This window comes from Arvicanthis niloticus, chromosome 6 (assembly GCF_011762505.2).
Source record: "Arvicanthis niloticus isolate mArvNil1 chromosome 6, mArvNil1.pat.X, whole genome shotgun sequence".
NCBI lineage: Eukaryota > Metazoa > Chordata > Mammalia > Rodentia > Muridae > Arvicanthis > Arvicanthis niloticus.
In genome coordinates, this window is record NC_047663.1 from 27,017,982 (window position 1) to 27,043,222 (window position 25,241).

Below are 25,241 nucleotides of genomic sequence, written 5' to 3' on the forward strand. Positions count from 1 at the left end.
GGACATCCAATCCTTCCCCTCGCTTAAAAGTAAAGTATCCGGCTAGAGAGATGGCTCATTGGTTAAGAGCACTGACTGCTCTTCCAGAGGTCCTGAGTTCAATTCCCAACAACCACATGGTGGCTCACAACCATCTGTAATGGTAATCCTCTTCTGGTGTGTCTGAAGACAGCGGCAGTGTACTCACATAAAATACTTTTTGTTGTTGTTGTTGTTTTGTTTTTCGAGACAGGGTTTCTCTGTGGAGCCCTGGCTGTCCTGGAACTCACTCTGTAGACCAGGCTGGCCTCAAACTCAGAAATCTGCCTGCCTCTGCCTCCCAAGTGCTGGGATCTAAGGCGTGCACTACCACCACCCGGCCACAAAATACTTTTCTTAAAGAAGTAAATTATACCGAGGAAAGACAGAGACACCCAGGCCCTGTAACAATAAAGGGTATCACAGCATTTCTGCAGGGTGAAGGAACAAGCCTACTGTAACCTCAAGCTCAGGAGGCTGAGTCAGAAGTCTTAGTTTGAGGCCAGATGAAATTATACAACAATATCCTGCCATGTCCCCCACCAACAATCCCTAAACCAAACAAATGAGCAGACAAATACTTTTGAATATGATTCCCATCACACTTATAACTCTGGGCCTTCACAGCCTGAGCAGGATGCAGAACTTTATGAACAGGAGAGAGCCTAATGGAATTCAGAAAGTAGATTTGCTACCCATTGCCATAAAAGTTGTGATGACAGTCAAGAAGAAACATTTATTTGTTTGTTTGTTTTATTGGCTTTGGTTTTTCGAGACAGGGTTTCTCTGTGTAGCCTTGGCTGTCCTAGAACTCATTCCATAGACCTGTCTGCCTCTGCCTCCCAAGTGCTGGGACTAAAGGTGTGTGCCACCACTGCTTGGCTAAGAAACTGCTTTTTAAAATTATTGTTTTAGATATACTTAGTGTATATGTATGAGTGTTTTGCCTACATGCATGTGTGCCTGGTGTCCGTGGAGGTCAAAAGAGGGCATTGAGTCCCTCAGAACTGGAGTTCCTGATGGTTGTGTGCCACCACGTAGGTGCTGGATACAGAACCTCAGAAACAGCAATGAGCATTCTTAATCTCTGAGCCATCTCTCCAGCCTCTAGAAAATGGTTTCTAATCATACTGCTGGGACTGAACCCAGGGCCTCACCATGCTGAGGACGGCTCTACTTCTGGGCTGCATCTTCCAGCCCAAGGATGTGCTTTTAGACTTGCCGCTGGGGACCAATCAGACCATGAAGACCATGACTCTCCACCCTTCATGTGCACAATTTGTTTACTCTGCCATTCAAGGCTTTGAGAATGTTCTACATTTCTACTTGGCTTGAAGCTTACACTCCAGTTGCTGTGCATTTTCTCAGCACTCTGAGCATCACAGAGGGCAGAAACAACTTCCCTCTGTGAATGGGTCAGGGATGAGTCCTGCTAAGTTGACCTTTCCTTTGGAGCTGCCATAGGACATATAAGGAGGAGCTGGTTTAGAAGCCCTGGAATTTCAACCTGTGGCTTTCTGTCCTCAGTATCAATGCCTCCAGCCCTCCTGGGGCAGAGGGATGAGAGCCAAGAGAAAATATCAGGAACCTAAGATTATTTTTCTCTTCTTTTAAAAGGAAACTCGGTGGATGATTAAGTAGTAAATGGGGGCTCCTGATTGCCAGGACCTTGTTCCCTGTCCTCCTTCAGTCTCTGACTCACTCACCAGAGTCCAGCCTCAAAGGAACTAAGCAAACGACTCTTCCAACCTGCATGCTGGACTCCTCAGCAGCCACTGGCTGGAGTTTCTCTAGCAAGAGGTTGTGAGGCCCCACACCTAAGCCACTGGAAGCCTGGGAGCCAGTTGAAGAGCTGCTCCCTCAGGAGGCTGGCAGGAAGAAGAGAGGATGGAGGCGTAGCTATCCTCGGGATAAAGCTGTCACATAGTGCCAGAAGATGGAGATTGTAGGGAGAGGGCAGTTACCTCTTTTCGGTGGTCTGTGCTGCCCCACGATGCCGATCGCTTGTGCATGCAGAAGCTGGCCCGCTCACCTTCTGGCTCTTGCCAGGACAGGGGTGTCTGTAGAAAGACATACAGTAAGACAGGTGGCTCCGCAGGCAGGAAGCAGCCGGGCGGTTTCCTGGATAGAGGTGGTGGCCTGTATAGCCTCCTCACATCTGTTCATCAACCTCATGGATGCACCCAGCACGTTTTATCCTTTCAGGCAGGAAAACCATGTGTGTGGCCTCATCCCAATTTTTACTCTCCAGGAAACCTTCCCCAAGGCCCAACAGTGCTGACCTCCTCTCTCTTTTATTTTGTTGTTGTGTGTTTGGTACTGAAGATGGAACCCGGGGCCTTGCAAATGCTAGGCAAGTGTTCTACCACTGAGCTACACCAGCCCTTCCTTATTTGTGTTATAGTCAGTCTGGGTGCATGCCAATGGTCCCTCTCCCAGGCCACTTCCAAAGAGCCCTGCATCTTTTATTCTCTCCCCATGAGCCCAGTTAAGGTCAGGTGCCTGGGAATCCATGGAAAACAAGTTCAGGATCAGACAGGATCCCAAAGACGAAGCAGGAGAAAGGTCTCCGTGGGTACTCAGGATGAAGCGGGTAGCAACTGTTTAGCGCCATGCCTCAAGCTTATTTCATCACATAGAGGGAGTGTCAGGGATGCCAAAGTTCTCCAGCATAGGCAGGGAAAGACAGTTTCAGAAAAATGGAGCCAGAATTCTCAATCCAGCACTGATTCTTGGTCTGTTCATGCCTCCTCCTCCCCATGGTCCCTCTTTGTTCCCTGTGGGAAAGAACGTTCCATTTGCTGCCTTCCCTCTGCTGTAGAAAGACAGGGGACCCAAGATGGTGGTGGAGGAGCCTCCATTAAAAGAGGAAGTTACTGGCTCCAAGCATGAAGCTCAAGAGGCCCAGATCCCTCCCCATCACCAGCATCCTATTTCCATTCCAAGGGAGCGGCTGAGTGGAGTGCTCTAGTGGGACCAGCTCCTCTTTGACTACTGTGCACAAGCTGCCAAAAACACAGGGCCTGGGAACCAGCTCCTCTAAGAGATCTGCTGACCTCCCCCAGAGGCTGCTGTACACAGAGAGGGGGAGGATCAGGGGAAAACAAGACTCCTCACCACCCAACAGCTGCTAAGAGGAGCTCAAAGGGCAAGTCTGAGCCAGGATTGTAAGAGCAGACTGCCTGGTGTGACAGCTGCATGTGGAGAAGCCACTGCAGACAGAGCTTCTGGCCCTTCCTGTCTGCAGCTGCCCATGAACAGGACCTTTCCCAGGTTGTGGAATACAGCCAGGGTGAGACAACTGGCATCACCAGGGAGCACATCCTCAGGTTCATTCCCATCATTCTTCCTTTATGAAAAGTGCAGCCAGGAATGCAGGCGTGTACCCCAAAGCCCTCAGGTGACACTGGCTTTCACAGTCTCTGGAAACCAAGTAGCTGATCTCCTTCCAAATGCCCGTGTCTCTTTAACCCAGGGTATCAGACCTCAGAAGAGCTACACCAACTGACAGGGAAAACACAGCCCATCTCCCCTTCAGCTACTAGGACTCTGCAGTAACACACATGTCCTCCTCTGCTGGGGCCCAAGCCAAGCTCGCAGGTCACCAGTGCTGCCAGGACAGTTGAGTCCTGCACAGCTCTGTCACCACTGGAAAAGGAGCAAAGACCACAGAGGAGAGATGGCAAAACCTAAGAGGATGATGCTCCCTCCTCACCACTGAAGATACTGTGCTCACAAGTGGGTGGTGAAAGAGAAGAAGCATGCTGGGTCAGGTTGCAACTGGCTACTAACACCTCTTCAAATGTTTCACCTTATCCTAGGAGATGTGAAGGGGCACAAGGGAGGCGTGGACTGGTACAGGAGTGGACAAAAGATGTGGAAACCATAGTAGTTGGCATCATCTCCTCTCCTAATCCATTTCCAACCTTTCTCTCTTCATCAACACCTTCCTACCAACTACTGGGCACTCTGTGTACATGTGATGTTGACAGTATCACTGTATCTCCGTATCCTCCGCCTGCCCATGGGAATCATCACCAAGGTCCCTCAACCCAGACAAACTCATCTTTCTCTCTACCTCACCCACTGCTCTCTAAGCTTCTCCCCATCTATGATGGGCAAGCCTTACTGCCAATCCCTGCCTCCAGAGTGTTCTTGTAAGAGAGAGGCTGAAGGAGCTAATACATGCAGAGGATAAAGCAATGCAGGGGCCAGTGCAAGGTGCTATGAACTAAGAGAAGTCAACAGCCACTGAAAGCCAAAAGAAGCCAGTGGTACGAAAACTCCCCCAAGAGCACTGTATCCTGAGCTGGGTGCCATGCACCTGTATACAGTTCCAGCACTTGGGAAGCTGGGGCTGCAGGGTTGCAATCTTCAAGGCTAACTTGAGTTCCATAGCAAGGACTCTACCACAGTAAGAAAACAAAAACAGCTCTGAGATATATTTGTATCAAGTCACTGCAACTGAACTTGGAGACTTCTGGAATCTAAAACTCTGAGAGAATACGTATCTGCTGCCATAAGCCACAAAGCCTGGGGTAGCTGTTAAAGCAGCCCAAGAACTTGACACACCAGGACTCCAAGCTGCTTACAGGCTAGTGTGAGTACTATTAAGCTGGGCAGGTACAAAGGTCTAGCTTTCTGCCTCTCTAGCTGCAGTGTGTATGTCAAGTGGGGAAGTGTACCCCAGATTGCTCAGGATCCTCCTTTCTGAGCCTCACTACAAAGGCCTCGATCATGGTCTCCTTGGGGAACAATAAAGTCACAGCTAAGACCCATTTCAAGGAGGTCACCAGGATAGGGTCAGTCCATGCTGTGGGGCAGCAGTGTAGTCATACTAGACAGATGCCCCTTTGTGTGGAGGAGAGTCTGGGCATAGGGGACCAAAAACCCATGCTTGCCAGGGGGCTCATGCGCTAGAATGGACTTTCCTCACACCCTGGCTAAGGGAGTCACTGAGGGAAGGGTAAGATTACTAACCACAAGTAAGCGGCCAGGTCTGCAGCTGCTATACAAAACCAGACATGCATGGGTAGAGGACAATTTCTTGCCAGGGATTGTAAGATTCCAGGGCAGCGTGTGGAGGGATAGATGGGCATGGAAGAGGAAGACAGCTTCCCACAGAGCTAACAGAGCAACAAAAGCAAGGAGGATGGGACCCTCCACACTGGGATGTCTTTCTTGGCCTCCAGCCCAGCTAAGTTTCCACCTAGAGGTCATGATCAGGAGGGGAAGAGTCCAGGCCTTCAATGTCTCCAGTGACCTCGGGCTCCTGAGCATGCTCCTTGTGCCGAGCCAGGCTGAGTCCTGGGAACATTACCTGTTAGAAGTATAGAGCAGCGTAGGACCTGACTGGGGATAGATGGTTGGTCAGAGGGCACATGCTGAGCTCAGTCCAGAAGGAAGCCAGTCCTTTAGGACTTTGAGGCTTTGAGGGTGGTCTACTGGCCAACACCAGAACTATGGCTACAGGTGGCCAAAGCCACCATTTCTAGCTTAGCAGTGACTAGACAACCCTCAGATTTTTCCATCATGGCCCCATTTTCAAGTATTTGCTGTATTGTCAAACCATGCACTGAACTACTGGTCTTGGTCACTAGTTTGGAAAACAGGCTCTGTGCCCAAGGCCTTATGCCCACAAAAAAACAAAACAAAACAAACAAACAAACAAAAAACAAAACATTTTTTAAAATATCTGTGACGATCACACTGGGTTGTGTGCCATCGTGAACACTGAGGCAGTAGCTCAGGGAAAGGGAGGACCCCTCCCCCTGAGGCACAAAAAGACAGAAAGGAAGTGCTCTCTAACCAGTAGGCTGCCTCAGCCTCTGGCCTTTGGGATGTTCCATGATGACATCTGTTAAGAACTTAAGACTGAAGATAAGTTAGAGGTAGATGGGGAGCGCGGCCGGGATCACAAAGGTTTCCCATCTTACCAACTAATGAAGCAGAAATGGGGATGCAAAGAAGCCAGAGTGAGTGGAGCCAGGCAGGGGAGGTCCCCAAAGTCCCTTCTGTGGGCAGGATGCCACCAGCTGGGGAACTTTGCTCAAACAGTCATCCCAGCGGTGGGAAGACCACTTCCTCCCTCCAGAAGAGTACAAGGCTCATATACTTTGCCCAGTAAGAAGGGAGAGAGGTAACCACAGCCACTGGCATGTGCTGCCATCACTAGCCCTGGCCAGGGCCCAGCCACTAGGAGGAGAGGCCAACTCAAAGCACTATGGTAACCAGCTCTGGGTTACCAGATGGCCTGGGGGAAGGGTGGGCCACAGAAGAGAAAACACACTCAAATAAACTGAGACAATTCTGAAAAACTCCTCTCAGTCACAGGACTTCCTGCAGAAGATGGAGATGCCACAGGAGGTGGGGTTGGGAGAGTGACTCCCTAGTCCTCACTGGCCCTGTTCTCATGAAGCCAATGCTGGGAACACCCATTCACACCTTTCACATTGGTCCGCTTGGCTGAGAACAAGCCAGGCTGAAGGTCTAGCTCAAGAGTACAGCATCTGGCTAGCATGTGCAGGCCTGGGTTCCATCCCCAATACTGAAAAAGAAAAAAAGCAATGAAGCAGTGGCCCCTCCCCAGGTGTCATGGCCACACCCCTTCCTCCTTTCCAGACTAGTTGTTTTTGTTCCTCTTGCCTGGTATACGAGGAGACTAGCTCCAATTCAATGTATGGCTGCCTGAGGATTGACTTTGTACTTGACTGAAAGCATGGAACATGGCCAGGAAGGGGATCTTGGGATTACTGGTGGCATTGCTATAGACCCAAGGGCTGAGCGCTTTTCATTCTCTTCTGGCCTATGCATCGCCAGGCCTGGAGTACAGAACACGCCTAGCTCTCTAACGGCAGGTGTTCTTTGTCTGGGGCCTAGCTCTGACACTGGCTTGGAATGAGCAAGGCCCTCTAGGGGAGGTTCTGGGAAAGAGCTGCTTAGCCTCAGCCATCACTGAGAAGCAGATCCCTGGGAGGACAGGACTGACACAGCCTCCAACACAAGGAGGTTAGGCACCCAGGAGAACAGTAACAAGTACCTGCCATTAGGCTGGATGAAGCAGACCATGAAATGTGTCATTGCTATGGCTAGGAGAGAAAGGGCGCAAGTGAGGGACAGGGTAGGAATAGCTGGCTTGCTCAAAGCAACTGGGAAAGGTCTGGCATCCATCCACTCCTAACAGCTGAAAAGCTTTTAATGAACTCAGGATGTAGCTCAGTGGTAGAACATGAGCACTTGCCTTGCCTGCCTGAAGTCTTAGGCTCTCTCTCCAGCATCACAACCTAACAAGCAAGGCAACCAGACAGACATAGACATACACATACATACATACATACATACATACATGTGCGCACGCACACACACACACAGAGGTATGCTTTCAAAGACCTTCATAGATCTAGAGTCCCTGCTCCCTTTTCCCTTCTCCATATTCCCTGGAAAGTTCTTCTTTAGCCATCCTTCTAGTGATGCCTTGCTGTTTAGAAGGGAAGCAAGGCCTTCTGGGGAAATGGCAGTTGAGCCTAAAGCTTTCACAGTGTAATGCCAGTGCTAAAAAACGGCAGCTTGTGCCAGGCACAGGGGCCTCAAGCAGGAATTTGAGTGGAACCCAAACCTAGGAGCAGAAAATTCCCTCAAGAGCAGGCCTGGGAGGTGGGCAGAGCACATACTTGGGGTTGGATGCTTACACTGATCAGAAGTCTCCCACCTCCTGCCTGCAGCCACAATATTGACAGGTTGCTAAGAGTTCCTCGAGGGCTGGAGCCCATCCCGGGGAAGAGGGAAGCTGGAGGGCTGGGCCTTGCCAGACCCATGGAGGCACATCGCTGACCTCTGTCTTGCTGTGGCATGAAGCCCAGACTTGTTATATAAAAGATCTGGCCTGCAGCTGGAGGCAAAGCAAAAACATGCAGCTCAGAACCTAGGCCACTCCACTTGGCCAGAGGACGTCTGAGGCCAGCCCTGCCTGGGGTGACAAAGAGAAAGCTACATGAGGAGTGGGGTGGTCACTGGACAGAGGCTGGCAAACGGGAAATGACTGAGGAGGGGATACACTGCCTGATGTCTAACAAAGTGAGATGCTCATGACTCCACCTACTTGAAGCAACACCAAGCCCCGCCCCTGCAGGAAGCCCTCCTTGATTAACTATATTATCTGGCCTGAGCCATAGAGTATGTACTACCAGGCACAGGAGGGATAAAGCATACCCCTTTCTCCTTGCCTAAGGATAAAGAGGTGGGTACCAGTGTGGGCTCCCAGGAGGGCGCCTGCTCTCCTTCACCTCCTTCCTGCACATCTACAGAAGACTGGCCATTGATAGCACCTTACTGCTTTAAACTTGTTTCAATTCTTTTTGGTGCAACAAGGGCCATTCCTGGAAGTATCTTGCTCCTCTAAACTTTGCCAGGCATCAGTCCCATGACATGCCTTGGCTGTCTGTTCTCAGGCCTTCAGGGAACTGAAAGAAACCAAAGAAACTCAAAGAAACCAAATCTTATTCCCATTGGAAAAGAGTGGGCATTCAAACGTTCATTAAAAACATTTGAAAATGGTTCTCATAAAAAGAAAGGGACTGATGAGGATGTGCTGAGGAGGCAGTGAGTTGCATGGAGCATGGGGTCCATATCCCCCTGGCCGTCATGCAGCACGGATGTGGGCAGTGGGTACACTCTACTCAGCAAAGGAAGAGCTGCTTCACCCCGTCTTATTCTGTTACCCAGAGTGGAAGGCTGGGTCAAGCTAGGTGTTCTTCCCTGCAGGTTGAACAGGACTGAGCTCAAGCTGCCCCCAAAGGGAGCCTTACTCCTACCAACTTAAGTGCTAAGAAGACTGAAGTCCTAGGTCAGACTAAGAAACATTTTTTTGGGTAATTTCCACATAACATGACTTCTTGCTCAAGTTAACAAATCTTATCCAAAAGATGGACACATGGACTGAATGGTCTGTGGAGAGCCCTTCCAAGGACAAGACTCTTCATGAAAACATAGGAGAGAAAGCTAGGCTGTGCAGGACTCAGATTGGTGCCCTGGAGCATCCCTAGCCTGGCTGCTGGCAAGGTGTCATGTAGCTCTTCATGGGAATGCCCTACTCCTACAGATCCAATGGGGTCGACCCTGGCTCAGCACCTCTTTGGCCACTTCCTCGGATGGATGCTTGGGGAATGCTAACTGGATCAAATGTTGGCCTGAGTTTAACTTCAGGGGGGCAAATTTCATTTTAAAAGTCCCAAACTCCAAAGTCAGCTGCAGATTCTCCACAGGTAAACCCTGAAATCCAAATTGTCAGTCCCAGCTTGACGTCTCTTTCCCACCAGGCAGGTGGAACCCAAACTCATTTTCACCTATGTTTACAAAAGAAAGCAAAGACGGAAAAAACCTGGTGAACAGTAGAAGAAGAAAAGCTTTGTACACCCAAAGCCCAGGAGAAGTCACTTCTGTGTGTGACACAAGTCACCAGTGGCCTCCTCAGCCGGCCCTCCCACCCCTCCTGATCCCATTACCTGGGTGGCCTTGTCATTGGTACAGCAGGCGAAGGCCCCATCAGCATCTCGTGGCCACTGGCCCAGAAGGTAGGAACTGAGGATGGTGTCCAGGGAGAACGTGCGCCGGACCTGGGGCGGCTGAGGCCTACACACTGACTTTTCTGGGGCCACCGAACACGGGACGCTAGCTGAAAGAGAGCACAGCCCACAAGGCCTTGGCATCAGCATGGAGGAAGGAGTCATGGCAATTAGCTTCCTCTCTCCCAGGATGCCTCACCTGCCTGCCATGCCTTTCCTCCTTCCTAAAGAATTCACAGCAGCAAAAGCACATCCTGTCTGATCAGTGACCCTGACTTCCCTTCCCACCATTTCACAGTGGACGCCGATGTCCCTCTACGATGCCCTTTATTCCTGCTCTAGGAGACTGAGTCCGACACTCTCAAGTATCCACCCCGAGAGACTCCTTGGAGAAGCTGATTCCCAGCCTTAGAGGGAACTCCATGTTCATAAAACACAAGCCTTCTTCCCTTTATACATTTTCTGCCTTCTTTCCCTCCTCCTGCATTCATTATGAATCTTCGTTGCTATACAAACTTGGCTCAATTAATTTAAAAAAAATTTCTTTTCTTCTTTTTGTGGATCTGGAGACTGGAGTTTGAGCCTTACATAGGCTAAAAAAGAACTGTATTCCACAGCCCTCTTTTTTTTTTTTTTTTTTTTTTTTGAGATGGGATCTTGCTATATTGCCCAGGATGGCCTTGAGGCTTTGTAGCCCAGGCCCACCCTGAATTTACAATTCTCTGTCTCCCAAACAGCTAGGATTACAGGTGTGTACCACCATGCCCAGCATGAAGGACTCTTACTACTTCTTCCAGCCCAGGCAGCTCCAGGAGAGCTACAGAACTGGCCCAGAGTAGAGGACAGTCTCCACGTCTGCGGGTCTTTTCCAACCCTTCTCTGCCTTTTATCTGAATGGCAAAAACAAAAATACAAGGGGGGGGGGGCAATTGTAAATGCATTCATTTTATTTTATGTTGGCGTAAGATTTCTGGGAGAAATTAAAAGTTGAAACTTTTTAAAACATAAGACTTCTGGGATCCTCTGTACGTCTCAGGGGTCTGGGTTGACTCTGTTTTCTATGTCCACGTTCAAACACTCTACTATAAAGATCTATAAAGACTCTCCTTTAAACAGAAGAAGCTGCTTTCACATCTGTAGTAATCCCTTGGTGATTTATGTGTATATTCAGCACAGCACAAAGAACTGGGAACTGTAGGTATAAATAGACTTGAAGAGGTTTACATTAAAGTCACAGAAAGATTGGCAGTTCCCCAAAAAGTTAAACAGAGAATTCCCTTAGGGTTAAGAAATTCCAACTCTAGGTAGAGACTCCCCTCAAAACAAAACAAAACACAAAACCCTGAAAGCAGAGATTTGAAAAGTTATTTGTAACTTATGATCACAGCAGCATCAATTATAATATTCCTAAATCAGAGCAGCCTGGTGGCACAGGGTAAAATAAGCCAGATACGACAGATGGCAGATGTCCTATGAGTCCACCTTCATGAGACATCTGAAATAGGCGAATCCATGGGGACAAGAAAGAGTAAGGTGACCATGGGCACAGGAGGAAGGGAGATGGGGGGGGGGGGAGGTCCTGTTAATAGATACCTACTCTCTAGGATGGTAAAACATTCCAAAAATGATACGCCAATGGCTATACTGTAAATGTACTTATGTCACTGAATTGTAAACTTAAGATGCTTAAAATGTTAATTTTGTTGTTGTTTTGCTTTTCAAGATGGGGTTTTCTCTGTGTAGCCCTGGCTGTTCTGGAACTCACTCTGTAGACCAGACTGGCCTGGAACTCACAAAAATCTACCTGCCCTCTGCCTCTCGAGTACTGGGACTAAAGGTGTGTGCTACCACTGCCTGGCAGTGAATTTTACATTATTTATGCTAACCAGTTTAAAAAAAGAAAAAGATAGCAACAATATGAAAATTTTCAAATTAATTTAGATATTTGCATGTGTTTTGACAAGCTTGTAATCAATATAAAATATATTTCACATTGCTCCATACATTACAAAAATCCCAATTAAAAATATCAATAATCTATGTATTTGCCATTTTAAAAGATTTTATGATATCAAACAGTGATCTGTTTATGCATTCCTACTTTGTTGGACATGTGGACTGCTCTCTAATGTGGAGGTCATCGATGGTGGTTTGATGAGCTTTATTGTTAATTTTTAATGTAACCTCTGTCATACTGTAAATCTTCTCCCTCAGCCAGCAAATAAGTACTCACTTAGGAGAGACTAAAAAAAGACTTTCAATGACAAAAAGTTGTAAGTATGAATTGTCAAGAAACTCAAGAAATATATGAACCAAAGAACACACACACACACACACACACACACACACACACGAATCACCTCCTCACCCACAGATAATCACTGTTTATCATGAAACACTGGTGGGTAGGGTGGCTCACACCTTTAGTCTCAGCACTCAGGAGGCAGATCTCTAAGGTCAGGCCAGCCTTACACAGTGAGTTCTAGACTAGCCAGAGCTTCACAGAGAGACCTTGTCTGGAAAGAAAACAAGTTCCATCATGTAATCTTACTTTCTGAATGTGGACGCATACACATTTTAAAATTTAAAAATGGGCTGGGATAAAAAACAAAACAAACAAAAAAGGCTGGGCATGCACTCAGGAGGCAGAGGCAGGCAGAACTCTGAGTTGGAGACCAACCTGGTCTACAGAGAGAGTTCCAGACAGTTAGAGCTACACAGAGAAACCCTGCCAAAGGTGATGATGATGATGATGATAAATGGAAGCACATCATAATGTTGTTTGTCTGTGTCTCTACTTCCTTTCTAAATCAATATATGCTGACTACAAATAATTTTACCAGGAAGTTGTTTTTGTTTTTGAGACAGTGTCTCACTATAGCATCCAGGCAGACCTTTGATTTTTTTTGTTTGTTTGTTTGTTTTGTACTAAGGCAGGGTTTCTCTGTGTAGCCCTGGCTGTCCTGGAATTTGTAGACTGGGCTGCCCTCAACTCAGAGATCCATCTGTCTGCCTCTGCCTCCCAAGCACTGGGGTTAAGGGACGCACCATCACTACCCGTGTTTTTGGCTTTCAGCTGGTCTCTTATATAGCCCAATCAGGCCTTAAACTTGCACTCCTCCTCTACCTCCCAAGGTTAGGACTAGAGGTATGCACCACCATGCCTGGCAATACATTATTTTAAATGTTCATAAATTCTCTACTCTAAAATTCTCCCAAGGCCCTTTCCAAGTTGGAAGTCAGGAGCTAGCAAACTGACCCAGAAGGAAAAAACACCTTGATGCTAAGCCCAAAGGCCCAAGTTTGATGCCCTGGACTCACTGATGAAAAGAAATATCAACTCCTCAAAGTTTTCCAGTTGTTCTCGGACCTCCATTTTCATGCCTTGGTTGTACATGTGTATAACACACACACACACACACACACACACACACACGAGCACATGCACACATACATGTGCACACACACAAAAGCCAGGTGTCACAGACCCCATGCTCTGGCCTACTTACCTGTCCTGTGCACTCATTCCTTCTTCTACATTGCAGACACACTGCCATTTCCCACCACTAACCCTGCCTTTCCTCTCTCTGTTGTTGATGTCTGAGCCATCCGCCAGGCCAGGCTCACTGCCTCCACCTCCTCCCCAGACTGCAGATCCTGGGAATCCCCTTCAAGGAGTGTTTCGGAATGTTCTGGGTTTGCTCAGGATACTTTGTCCTCTCTTAGTACTTACTGCCTCTCTCTAGGGTTGCAGGCATTTGTGACTCCTAGATAATGAACAACAGCCTGTGAGGTCGGGCTGATTTAGCTTCGTAGCCCCCAGTGTCTACAGTGTCTACAGCACAGAGCCCAAGTTGGCAAGAACCCAAGCACTTGAATAAAATTGAAAAATCTATAGTGGAAAGATAAAGCTTCTGTAATTACACCGCTGCACCTGTGGGGATCCACAGCAGTCGTTCACCTTCAATAAAGACCCCATAGCCACTTATCTGTCCCTGTCTGAGGCTCTGGGGACCACCTCTTCCTTCTCTTTCTTGTGACCTTGTTACTGCAGTTGACTGACAGGCCCACTGGCTCAAGCCTCAAGTTTACCTTCTACACAGACAATTCAATCAATCATTATTCTGAGTTGGGCTTAGGTAGAAAGGTGGTAATTCAAATATTTCTGGAGGCTTCTGGTCTACTATGGAAACCAGCTTAGACACTGAAATCCTGTCCTCTAGGCCTCCTTTAAGGCTGTCCCTGAGAACCCAGTTAGAAGGCACAGCCTCTAGAAAGCACCTTTGCAGTATTACATGACAGATAATCAAAGAGGCGGGTAAGAAAATGACTGGCATGTCGGCTGGGATGTCACAATCCTAGCAGCTGCTTCTTCCTAGTTTTGAAGGACAGAGACTGCCTCCAGGGCTGAGGAACAGTGATGGGGGAGAAAGGTCAGACAGAGTCACCTGCCCCATCCGCTCAGCAGGAAGACCCTGCGGAGATTCTGAAATACCTCGGACTTAGAAGATTACCTTTCAGTTATGCCCCTTTACTACAAATTACGTTGGTCTGTAGTCACCCTTTCCTCCCCTGTCGGCCCTGGAAAGGAATGTCAAACACAAAGAGGCAGTACCTAATGACACCCCACATCTCAAGAAGGTGGCTACATCCTATACCTACACCAAGCCCCCTTTCCACCTGTTCTGAGGCTGCTGGATACCTGCAGGGAGACTGCCCTGCCAGCTTCTCTTAGGGATGTGTGTGTGTGGATATATCTATCCCTAAGTGTGTGTATATGTGTGTGCATGTGCATGTGTATATATCCCTAAGTGTGTGTGTGTGTGTGTGTGTGTGTGTGTGTTACGGCAGGCCTAATTTTGGGGTCTGCTGTAAAGTGTATATGTTTTTGTTTGTTTCTTGTCAGGCCTTTGAAAGCTGTAACAGAGGAATCTATCACCTAGCAACAACTGCCACCACACTGATTTGATATCAGTTCTCACCACCCTTGGAACCACCCTAGTCACCCATTTAGCCGGGGTCCGATTTCAACAACAGGGAACTGAATGGTATTTCACTCACAGTACTGACAGACAGGGTCCAGGAAATACTCAAAATCCTGGAATCGGTTTGAGACCCAACCATTATTCCACTTGATACCACGTTCTTCTCAACTGCCTCTGATCAAAACTAATCTCAAAAAGCTGTGTGACCTGTTCCTCCATATACACATAAAAATAACAGAAATGGTAAATAACAGAAATTTAAACGAAGAAGGCTAGGGGGGGGGGGGGGAGGAAGGAGAGAATGGAATGAGGAAAAGCAAGTGTCCACATGGAAGGCTGCCCTGCCTCCCTTGCTGGCAGTCAGACCTTCAAAGACCTTGCTCAGCCCACCTGCAGGGCCCACCTGCTTCCCCACCCCCTCAGATGAGGTCACAGCTGGGCTCCAGCCTTATCTCCACAGAGGCCACATCCCAGCACAGGGTGCTGGCTCAGCTCCTAGCTAGCCACAAGGTAGAATTACCTCCTGTCTCAGAGCCCTTAGCAAGGTTCCATGGCCCCTCCCAAATCCCCAAATTCTTGGCATGTCCCAACCCCTCTGAGGAAACTAAAATGCCATGTTTCTTTCATGCCCAGGAAATTAAGGAGAGGGCACTTTTAAAAGATTAGGTTTTTGACTAGGGAAAAAAAAAAAGACAAAAAACCCCCTACTGCTTATTTTGTAAACATCCCCCCAAATAGTCTGGCAAGCACCTGTTGTTTTAGGCACCAAAACTGAGTAAGAGCTGCTAACCCAAAGCATCAATTTCCCCCAAGGACAAAGCCAAAGCTACATAGTGATATGACCCTGTGCCATCCTTAGAGACTACAGACTACCGGGCACAGTGCGGTCCCCTGATACCTAGGAGGGACTGACACCTATATCCTCACTGCAGTGTGACTACAGCCAACACTGCCATCTTCAGGGACCTGCCTTCCCTCTGCCATCAGGGTCCACTGGCCCACCTTACCTCCTAGGGATTCTGAAGAGAAAAGAAATGCAAATATGCTTTTATTCCCTAGAAAGATATGGAGGGGAAGGAGGTGGAGAAAGAAAAGACTACTGAGAAGTCTGTTCTGAGGTTCTAGCCACAGTATCTTGAGGCCTGTGCTCTCCTAACTGAGAAGGTACATCATAGGCCTGGGGATTGAACCTAGGGCCTCACACATACCAGGCAAACACTCTACCCATGAGCTATGGCCCCAGCCCTCTCTTTACTTTTTATTTTGGGACAGGGTCTCACTAACTTGCCCAGGGTATCCTTGAATTCAATCTTTAGCCTAGGAAAGCCTTGACTTTACTTCTGCCCTAGCCTCTTCAGTGGTTGTGATTACAGGCCTGTCCCACCAGGCCTGGCAAGGTACTTGTATTTACTGTCAAAGTCCTTTTCTTTTCTTTTCTTTTCTTTTCTTTCTTTCTTTCTTTTTTTTTTTTTTTTTTTTTTTTTTTTTTGTTGTTGTTGTTGTTGTTGTTTTGTTTGTTTGTTTTGGTTTTTGGTTTTTGGTTTTTGAGACAGGTTTCTCTGTGTAGCCCTGGCTGTCCTGGAACTCACTCTGTAGACCAGGCTGGACTCGAACTCAGAAATCCAACTGCCTCTGCCTCCCAGGTGCTGGGATTAAAGGTGTGAGCCACCACTGCCCGGCTTAAAGTCCTTTTCTTTACTAGGGACAGTCCATTGCTGTCCTGGATATAGTCTGAGAGAAGTGTGTGGAAAGGAGACCAAACAGCTTTTAGCTATAAGTCATCCCAGCATGTGGATCGCAGAGGCATTAGGAACATGGGTTTCAGGCCAGCCTTGGCTACAGGATGATCCCTTGTCTCAAACAAACAAAAATCACTAAAGCTTCTCAGAGACTTGGACGTGGCAGCATGGATGAGCACTCGGGTTCACTGCTCACGAGCGTCCCCTAGCAGTCCCACAGTTGAAAGGGAAGTGGGCGCTTATGGGCATACAGGAAAGATCTGGGGAGGGGGCTCTGTCCTGCACTCGTGTGATTACAGCTAAAAGATAGGAAGTGTTGAGAAGTCAAAACGGTTGCTTGTGGCTGAAAGATGAACTGGTTTTATTTCTGGAAAGCGTTCCTCTCAGATTTGGGAACCTGGGAGAGAAACAGAACAATCATGCTCCTGTATCAGAGAAGACAAGCCAGTATCATGACAGGCAATGACAAAGCAGCCAGCACTGGGGCATGGGCTGGGTGTCTGCAGGAGGGTGGGGTGTCCTGTTTACAGCACCATTGGGGTATTATCGGCCCATCGCATGCAGCAACCTCCACAGCTCAGCCACCTGGCAGGCACCCTGGCACCAGGCCAGACCATTTCACCACACAGCTGAGCAGTGGCGGATGCTTTGGTTCTTGGGCAACAGCAAATGGAGAAAACAAAACAAAACAGCACATACTAGATAAGAAGCCTTAGGTGCTATCTTCCAGAGCCACTTGGCCCTGTCTCCCAACTGCTACACTTGTATGGCTCCAGGGAGAGGGGCTAAGAGAGGAGAGGCCCAGCAGTCAGGTGGTGTCAACAGAGCCAACAGCACACAAGGCAGATAACACCTTAGTAAGTATGAGTGCCCACTAAGCATCAACTCGAGGATAGTCTCTGTGATGAGAGAGGAGTAAAACAAGAAGATACTGGCAGGTGAGTGGAGGGAAGAGCTGATGCCACTGCCCCAACAATGCCAGCTATCTGACACCAGGCACACGGGTAGGGGGCACACACACCCCCCTGCAAAGGTGCTTTCAGAAGGGCCACCAATTCATCTCTGCCTCCCTCAAGATCTCTCCCTCAAAATCAACTCAAGCCTAACCCCAGCAGAGGAACTCAAAGGAGAGGTAAGAGTTCTCAGGATGAAGACTACAGATAATGTAGGGCATGAGACATTTCTGGTTCTTCTCAGCCTGGCCAGGGGTGGAGAGAAATCAACTCTGACTCAAGACTTTTGGCTGGGCACCTGGAGGGACAAGTCCATCATTTTTGCTGTCTTTCAGGCCATGTAGGAAGGAGAAACCTAGGATGGGAAGATGCTCTTAATCCCACCACCAGCGTGTGCCTAGCCTTCCTACTATACCTCCAAAACAGAGATATAATTTTACACCCAGCAAAAACTCAACAACTAGCTGGTCCAACAGACAAGGCATGAGTCACTTTCTCATGCAGTCGGGTGCTGAAGCCTTCTCAGCACTAGCCTTCTCCCCTGCCCTCTTTTTAAAGAGAAAATAGCCCTCATGACAAAAGCTACAGATACGCTATAGGAAATAAGAACACGAAGATGAGTGAAAACACAAAGCCAAAAGCTACTCGCGCCCCACCCCGAGAGCAGCGCCATGCTCATTTGCATGCTCATGTTTCCTTTTGTTTTTCAACCAATGATCTTCACTTAGGGATGAGAGTCGGGCAAAGTCAGGGCAGTATGGCGGGACCCTGAGGGCTTCTGCCCTACCTTGTCCACTTGGGGTGCAGCACTTGAGAAATCTGGAGAACAAAATACAACAGTTCCCCAATAACTGATTTGCAGGACGAAGGGGAAGTTCCTCCAAACAGCCTCACAGGGATTGTCTTTCTCTTCTGGACACACGCTGGGATTGAACAGGGTAGATGGCCTCATGAGCTCCCTGTGGTTTGGGGCCACTTCACTGCTTAACTCAGGACATGTGGGTTTTGGAGGAGAAGCTGCCACGAAACTGAAACCCTCAAGATGACTATCAGGAGTTAGAAGACCCCCATGGAGAGCCCACGGAGACCTCATCTATCCCAGCTGCTACGTTAGATCTGGAGTGAGAGGGTTTTCTTTGTTCTGTTGTCTAGCACTGAAACTCAAGGAAACACTCTATCGCTGAACTATAACCCCAATCCTGACTAACATTTCTTTCAACACTAAGCCACAGCTAACTTCAACCTTCCCAGGGAGAAGAAACTCAAAAGAACTAGACTGGAGGGGGGAGAAAAAGTTCCATCATGCTTCCCCTACTAAGGAGACTTTACCCAGAAAAGAGCAATGGTATTTGTGTACACTCACTCCAAGAACTGCTCAGCCAAACCCTCCATCAATCACTTTGACTCCATATTTAAACGTACAACTCAAAAGAAAACCATCGAAACCATTTCTGGCTTCATGTCTGACTTCCTAAAATGTAGATCACGTCTGCAGGCAGCTGGAAGAATGGGCTAAGAGAAGCCTTTTTGGAGATGTCACTGTGGGAAAAAGATATAAGGAATCTACTAACTCTGTATCTTCCAGGAGGCAAAGGGTAACCCCAGAGTGTATGCGCAGGCATCAAAGCAGCAGGCTGCGGGGCTCTGACATTTGTTCAGCTCTCACCAAACTACAGTTAGAAGAAAAGGAAGTAGTGTGAACTTTTCACCCTTTATCTTGATTCTCTGAAGAGGAGTTTCTGTAGGATCGGAGCATTCTCAAGACAAAACAATCGCCAGCAGTTACTGATGGAAGCAAGTTTTCCTTCAGGATCTGATGGAGCCTTTGTAAGAAGAGCCTACACATGAGCCTGACCTCCTCCCACAACACAGTCCTCACCTCGTGCTTGTTTGAAAGTAATAGGTTCCTTGGGGACATGCAAACTCAAAGGACGAAAAACATCTTTTTCCTTGCTTCCCTTCTTAACAGTAATCTGATTTCTATCAAACAGAGAATAAATCATGACATCCAGTCAGCTCTTAAATTAGCTTTTAAGGTAAGTGGGGCAAAGGGAGAACCAGATTAGGGAGGTTCATCTAGAATGAGTTTTGCAAGAGGACAACTGTGTAACTGTACCCTGGTTTCTGTTCTGATTCTGTGCACCCCACATGCTCACACATTGCACTGTGGGGCAGAATCTCCAAGGCTTTATCACCTCATGGTGAAGGTGAACTCATCTCTCCAAGGTCAAAGTGCAAAGTGAAACCTTTATTCCCTGAATAGAAGATTTTCAAGGAACATTTCCCACACTTGTATTTTAGTAAGACTCAACTACTTCATGGCTTCCTGGCTGCCTTGGTTCAGGAAACCATGTAGTCCCTTCCCTTGCTAGGAACTAGACGATCCTACTTGGGACTCAGGAACAATGCTTTTAGTCTCTGGACATGTTGGATCAGCCAAGAAAAGATGAAAATAATTTAAAAGTAAGACAAGTTCTAGTGAGGAAGGTAAAACCAGGTAAAAGGGAAATAAGATTACAGATTACTATCAATCAAGTAATTTCCTCAATCAAAATAAATTCCACTTTATGAATAAACCATTAGTAATTTTAACTCTATCCAGTCTGCTTTCTTCCTGGCTTCCAGAAAACTCCTAGGCAACATATGTTTAAGCAACGGGTATGCAATTCAGTACCAGCCAAGTTACACACAATGCTTATGAATGTTGACAAAATATGACAGCCCTGTTTTGTCACCTTCCCAGCCCAAAGGAAACTGCTTCTGTCAAGTTACATTAATTCAGAACTGTCTTTATCAAACTCTCAATGAAATACCTCAGTCATGAAGAGCCAACAGATGCCAAGACTACTGGGCCAAAGGTTATGGGGAAAGGAATATTTAAACAACAGCAAAGTGTCACCACATAAACCACTTAAGAGGAGAATAATGTGCTTTTACATGGAGAGATCTGGTGGTGACCACCTAAAGTGATCACATTTAGCATGGTGAGGATGGAAGCCCAGTTAGTGACAGTGTTTGTGTATGAAGCCCTTACGCTCAATCCCTGTCCCATCATCAATGACAGTATTACCACTTAGGAACAACCTGGTACCACATACTTCCTAAAGTAACCAGTATAAAGACACACCTTTACCCATGAAAAGCTTATTTTTGTTTTGAGATAACATCTCACTATGTTGCCCTGGCTAGTCTTGAACTCACAGACTCACTCACCTGCCCTGTCTTCTGAGGAAACATGAATAGAACAGAGTCTAGAAGAGCTCCAAAATGACTTTTTTTTTTTTTTTTTTTTTTTCCTAGACAGGGTTTCTCTGTGTAGCCTGGCTATCCTGAAACTCACTCTGTAGACCAGGCTGGCCTCGAACTCAGAGGATCTTCATTTCTCTGCACTGCCACCACCTGGCCTAAAATGACTTTTGAAAATGTATTATGGGGAAAGAGTTGTGAGAGATAAAAATACATTGTTTATATGTATAAAATTCTCAAAGAATAAAACATTAAATTTGACAAGGAAATGTTAGGTAAGACAAACATGAGCTGGCCAGACAGCTCAGTGGGTAAAGCGCAACTTGAATTCCATCCCTAGAACTCGCTGTAAAGGTGGGAGGAGAGAGTGGGCCCCAAAATGTCCTCGGACCTTCACAGGGGCACTATGTGACATGTACATACCACACAAACACAGAATAGAGATACAACAACAACGAAATAAAGGGACGGGCTGGGAGATAGCTCAGTGGGTAAAGTGTTTACTGAGCAGGCATGAGCCTCTTCCACAGATCCCAGCATCCATGTAAAAACTAAGTACAGTAGCAAGCCTGTGCCTGTAACCCCAGCACCCAGAGCTGAAGATACTTTAGGCGCTTGCTGGCTACTTAGATTTGACCAAACAGCAAGCTCCAGGCTCACTAATAGACTCTGTTAAAAGGAGGAGGAGGAGGAAGAGGAGGAAGAGGGGGAGGAAAGAGTAGATGACAACAATGGAGAACAATTATGACATCAGTCTCCAGCATCCAAAAGTGTACACACATGTCCAAATGCAAATCATCTCTAAACATACACACTTGGAGTACGGAATAACTCTGGATTGAGCGGCTTTTTAAGAAAGATTTAAGTGAGTAAGATCCTTTATGCTGAGGACATGGGAAGAGCAGTGGTGCCGCATGTGTAAAGCCTGAGCTCCAACCCCTACACCAAGGTGACAAAGCAAGCCACCAAATGGGAAGTGTGAAAACAGACAGGATATTAAATGATACACGGGCATAGTTAATTTTCTTAGGCATGACAATATTGTGAAGCAAACTGTCGTTATTGCCAGGAGAAGCTGATGAGGTGAAGGGGGGGGAAGTGTCATGATAGTTTCAAATTAACTGAAAAGACTGCACGTGAATGAACACAAATGGAGGTCTGTCTAGACACACATATATTGGTGAACGCAGGACAGCATTCGGACAACTTGGCCTATATATCTAGTGCTAGTTCCAGGCTAGCCAGGGATACACAGTGAGACTCTGAATTTTTTTTCTTTTTCTTTTTTTTTTTTCTTTTTTTGAGGGTTTCTCCATGTGGCCCTGGCTGCCCTGGAACTCACTCTGTAGACCAGGCTGGCCTCAACTCAGGGATCCACCTCCCTCTGTCCCCCACTTGCTGGGATTAAAATGCTGGAGAGTCTATCTTGACAATGGAAGGAACTTCACTTACTTATCACCATCGAATGAGGGAGATTTTAAGGTAGTCTGTCCCTGAAAACAGCACCAGGAAAAGACTATTACAGGATCCTGACTCAATGTATTTACCCTTGAGGGCAGAAGGTTCCAACTCCTAGAGGGTAAAGAAGAGAAGGCTGCTCACCAATGCAGCTCACATGGAATCTCAGAACTCATGTTATCATCTGGGGCACAAGGGAAAGAAAAAGAAAACAGGACAAAGTCAAGGTAAATAAGCCTTCCAAGCAGCTAAGACAGCTGTGTTGTAGGCTCCCAGATGTCCCTGCCTACCTCCTCCCAAGCAGGAAAATATAAATAGTGCCCAATTTACCTGTGGCTGGCCACAGCAGAAGGCCTGGTCACATGACTGGGCGAGTTGCAGTAACCACCAAGCTTACTCAGGAGCAGAGGGCACACAGGGTGCTGGCTTGCTACACTTCGCTAGCTTGGACTCTGTCAGGATCCGCTGCACTTAACCTTGGTTTTTAATTCATTCTGCTCTGGGCTGGGCTAGGGACAAGGGCTCAGTTAGGTTCCTCAGAACCAAGAACATCAGTCACCCAATCTGCTCTGCGTCATTCATGAAAACTTGTGAGGAGGGTTTTTGGGGTTGCAGCTCAATAGTAGAGCATTTGCCCAGCATGTCTGAGGCCCTGGGTTCAATCCCCAATGTTGCTAAACAAAACCAAAAACCTGTGTGAACTCTTGTTCCACTTGCGGAAAGCCTGGGTCATGCTCACTTATGCTCTATTTCATGTCCCAGCAACACAAGGGAGATCTCAAAAAGACTCCTACACCCCACCCAGTGAATCCATATACCTGGGTCCTGACCTTCTAGAACTGAACTGGAAATCAGTGGCAAATTACTATGCTGTGCCCTGGCTATGGAAAAACCCCAAAGTGTGCTGGGCAACACTCCAGGGCAGCCCCTGCTCTGAAGTCCTGGTCTTGCCAGTTATTCGGATTTCCTAAGAGAAGCACAAAGGTTATGCAGTGCCTCCAGGGTAAATCAGCCTGAGAAGCAAGGCTAGGTGGCCCCTGTGTTTAGAGCCTTGACAACTGCCGGGAAGAGAAGAAAGCTGCCAAGGGCCTCCTAACAGAAGACTGTTCCCTGGTTACCTCTCTACAAGCAGCTTCCTGAGGCAGAGGGTGTGGCAACACATACTATTTGGAAGGTAAGTGACAGACCAGACCTCCTCCCCCAAGCTGCTTCATGGTAATGCTACCTTCTGTAAGTAAAGAAAAGGCTTATTTTACTGATACAAAAGAATAATTGGATCCAGGAAGACAATATGGGATATTATTCAGCTATATGTCCTATCCCATCTTCTGAGGCCCAGAAGGCAAGCTCAGTTTAGTCCTTTGGAAGCAGACAGCACTGTTACTTACAGTGGCTCCCACACAGACATCTAGGCTTCAGACAGCCCCCTAGGCATTGGGAACAGTCTCTTTTCACTCTCCTCCTTCTTGCTCTGACTCTGATTGTCCACCATCCATCAGTTACTTTGAGTTAGGACACAGCCACGAAGACACCGATGTATAAAGAGGATCATGGAGGGAGTCTATGTAACTTGGTCACTTCCTAAGGACAAGCAATCTGAGTACAATCGGGGACACTTACATAGTAAACGGCCCAGGGCTCTACTTCACATAGCTGGCTGGGCCATGAAAAAAAAAAAATCTCTTAAGAACAGCTTAATTACAGCCAGGTTAATCAAGTCTATGGCAGCAGCTATAAGCACCTGGGGTAAAAGATGCACACCACAGCTGAAAATTGTTTAGAAAACTGCCTTTTCAAGAAAAGATTTATTTTCAATTATGTGTATACTTATGTGTCTGTGTGTGAGCTTATGTATGTGTATATAGATGCCTATAAAGGCCAGAAGGAGGTGTTGGATCCCCTGAGACCAGAACCCCAAGTGGTTGAGAGCTACTCAACTACTGGTAACTGAACTTGGAACCTTTGTAAGAACAGCAAGTGCTCTTAAGCCCTGAGCCGTCTCTCTAGTCACAGAAAACTTTTAACAAAGAGGGGGCTTTGTTAGATAGTAGGGCCCAGTGTGGTGATCTATAACCTGCAGTCACAGCAGAGAACAGGGGCAGGAGGACTGCAGACTCTATAATAGCCTGGGCTAAATAGTAAGAATCTGGTTCAACTGACCAGACTAAGTAGACTAGGGTTCATTCATTCCCTGCAGCATAAGCAAAAATGACTGGATGCCTTTAAGGAGCACAGCCAGATGGCTGAGGTGGTGTGTAAGAGGGAAGGGTGGGAATACAACCGGGTCAGTCTGTTCCTCTGACTTTGCTTAGTAATCCCAGACCCAGCCTCCTTGGGCCTGGGGTCAAGAGAAAGATGGACCAAAGGGCACTTCCCTGAGTTTAAGTTCTAACTCCTGCCCCACTTGGTGCAACATTGTGCACTAAACCACACAAACTCCCCTGAGGCCTACCATATTCACAAGGCAGAGGGTACAACTGCCTAGTATATAGACCCAGAAGAGCCATCTGGACTAGGCCTATAACCTGGCATCACTTTCTAAGCCAAACTCACTGATTCGCCCTTGTCCGATTCCATGTAAATACGCAGTAGAGTTTCTGTATGGCTACGGCACAGATGAGCCTTCCGGTTCCGTGTACTCTAAGAATTTGAAGAGCTAAGTGCAGAGCAGGAAAACACAGTACTAGTGTTTCATCTCCAAGAGAGGAGGCATGTTCCTTCAGAAGACACTGGGCATACAGAGCATGCTCAGCGTGGGTCATGTGCAGAGTGACAGCATGCTGGGTCAAGATGGAGCAAGGGCTGCACTTGGCAAACATACAAACTGGGAATTGACTGGGTACCAATTTTGTCCAGGAGGAGAAGGGTAAGCTGCAAACTCCTGAAAGGCAATCTAATGTAAGAGTCAAAACCCGGGCTCCACCCAGCATGTTATGTGAACTCAAAACAGGTCCCATAACTTCTTGCTTATCAACTATTCCATTTGTTAAGTGGGGAGAATAAGAGATGTTACAAGCATGTAGAAGCATCCTGATAGTCACATTGGTCTAGTAGTGCTTAAATGTTTTTATTTGGAAATGATGTGAAACTGACTGTTCAAGAATGAGTACACAGGACACATACATGACCATTACTCAAATTCTCCTACGAGCACACATGCCATTTGCTCTACTGATGGCTGGCTGTCACATGCATTTTATACACACTCACGTACTTTCCTACACTCATACTTGACACCCACATGTTCACTCAACACACACACACACACACACACACACACAC

General features: G+C 47.3%; 1 protein-coding gene across 1 annotated transcript in view; it reads right to left on the bottom strand.

The window, feature by feature from the left end:
* Window positions 1-25,241, bottom strand: part of Fam117a (family with sequence similarity 117 member A) — a 43,777-nt gene that overhangs the window by 7,886 nt on the left and 10,650 nt on the right. Inside the window, exons 2-3 of the mRNA XM_034504370.2 lie at window positions 9,519-9,688; window positions 1,983-2,078 (exon numbers count right to left, since the gene is read on the bottom strand). Coding sequence (XP_034360261.1) covers window positions 1,983-2,078; window positions 9,519-9,688 — 266 coding nt within the window. The remainder of the gene's footprint in view (window positions 1-1,982; window positions 2,079-9,518; window positions 9,689-25,241) is intronic.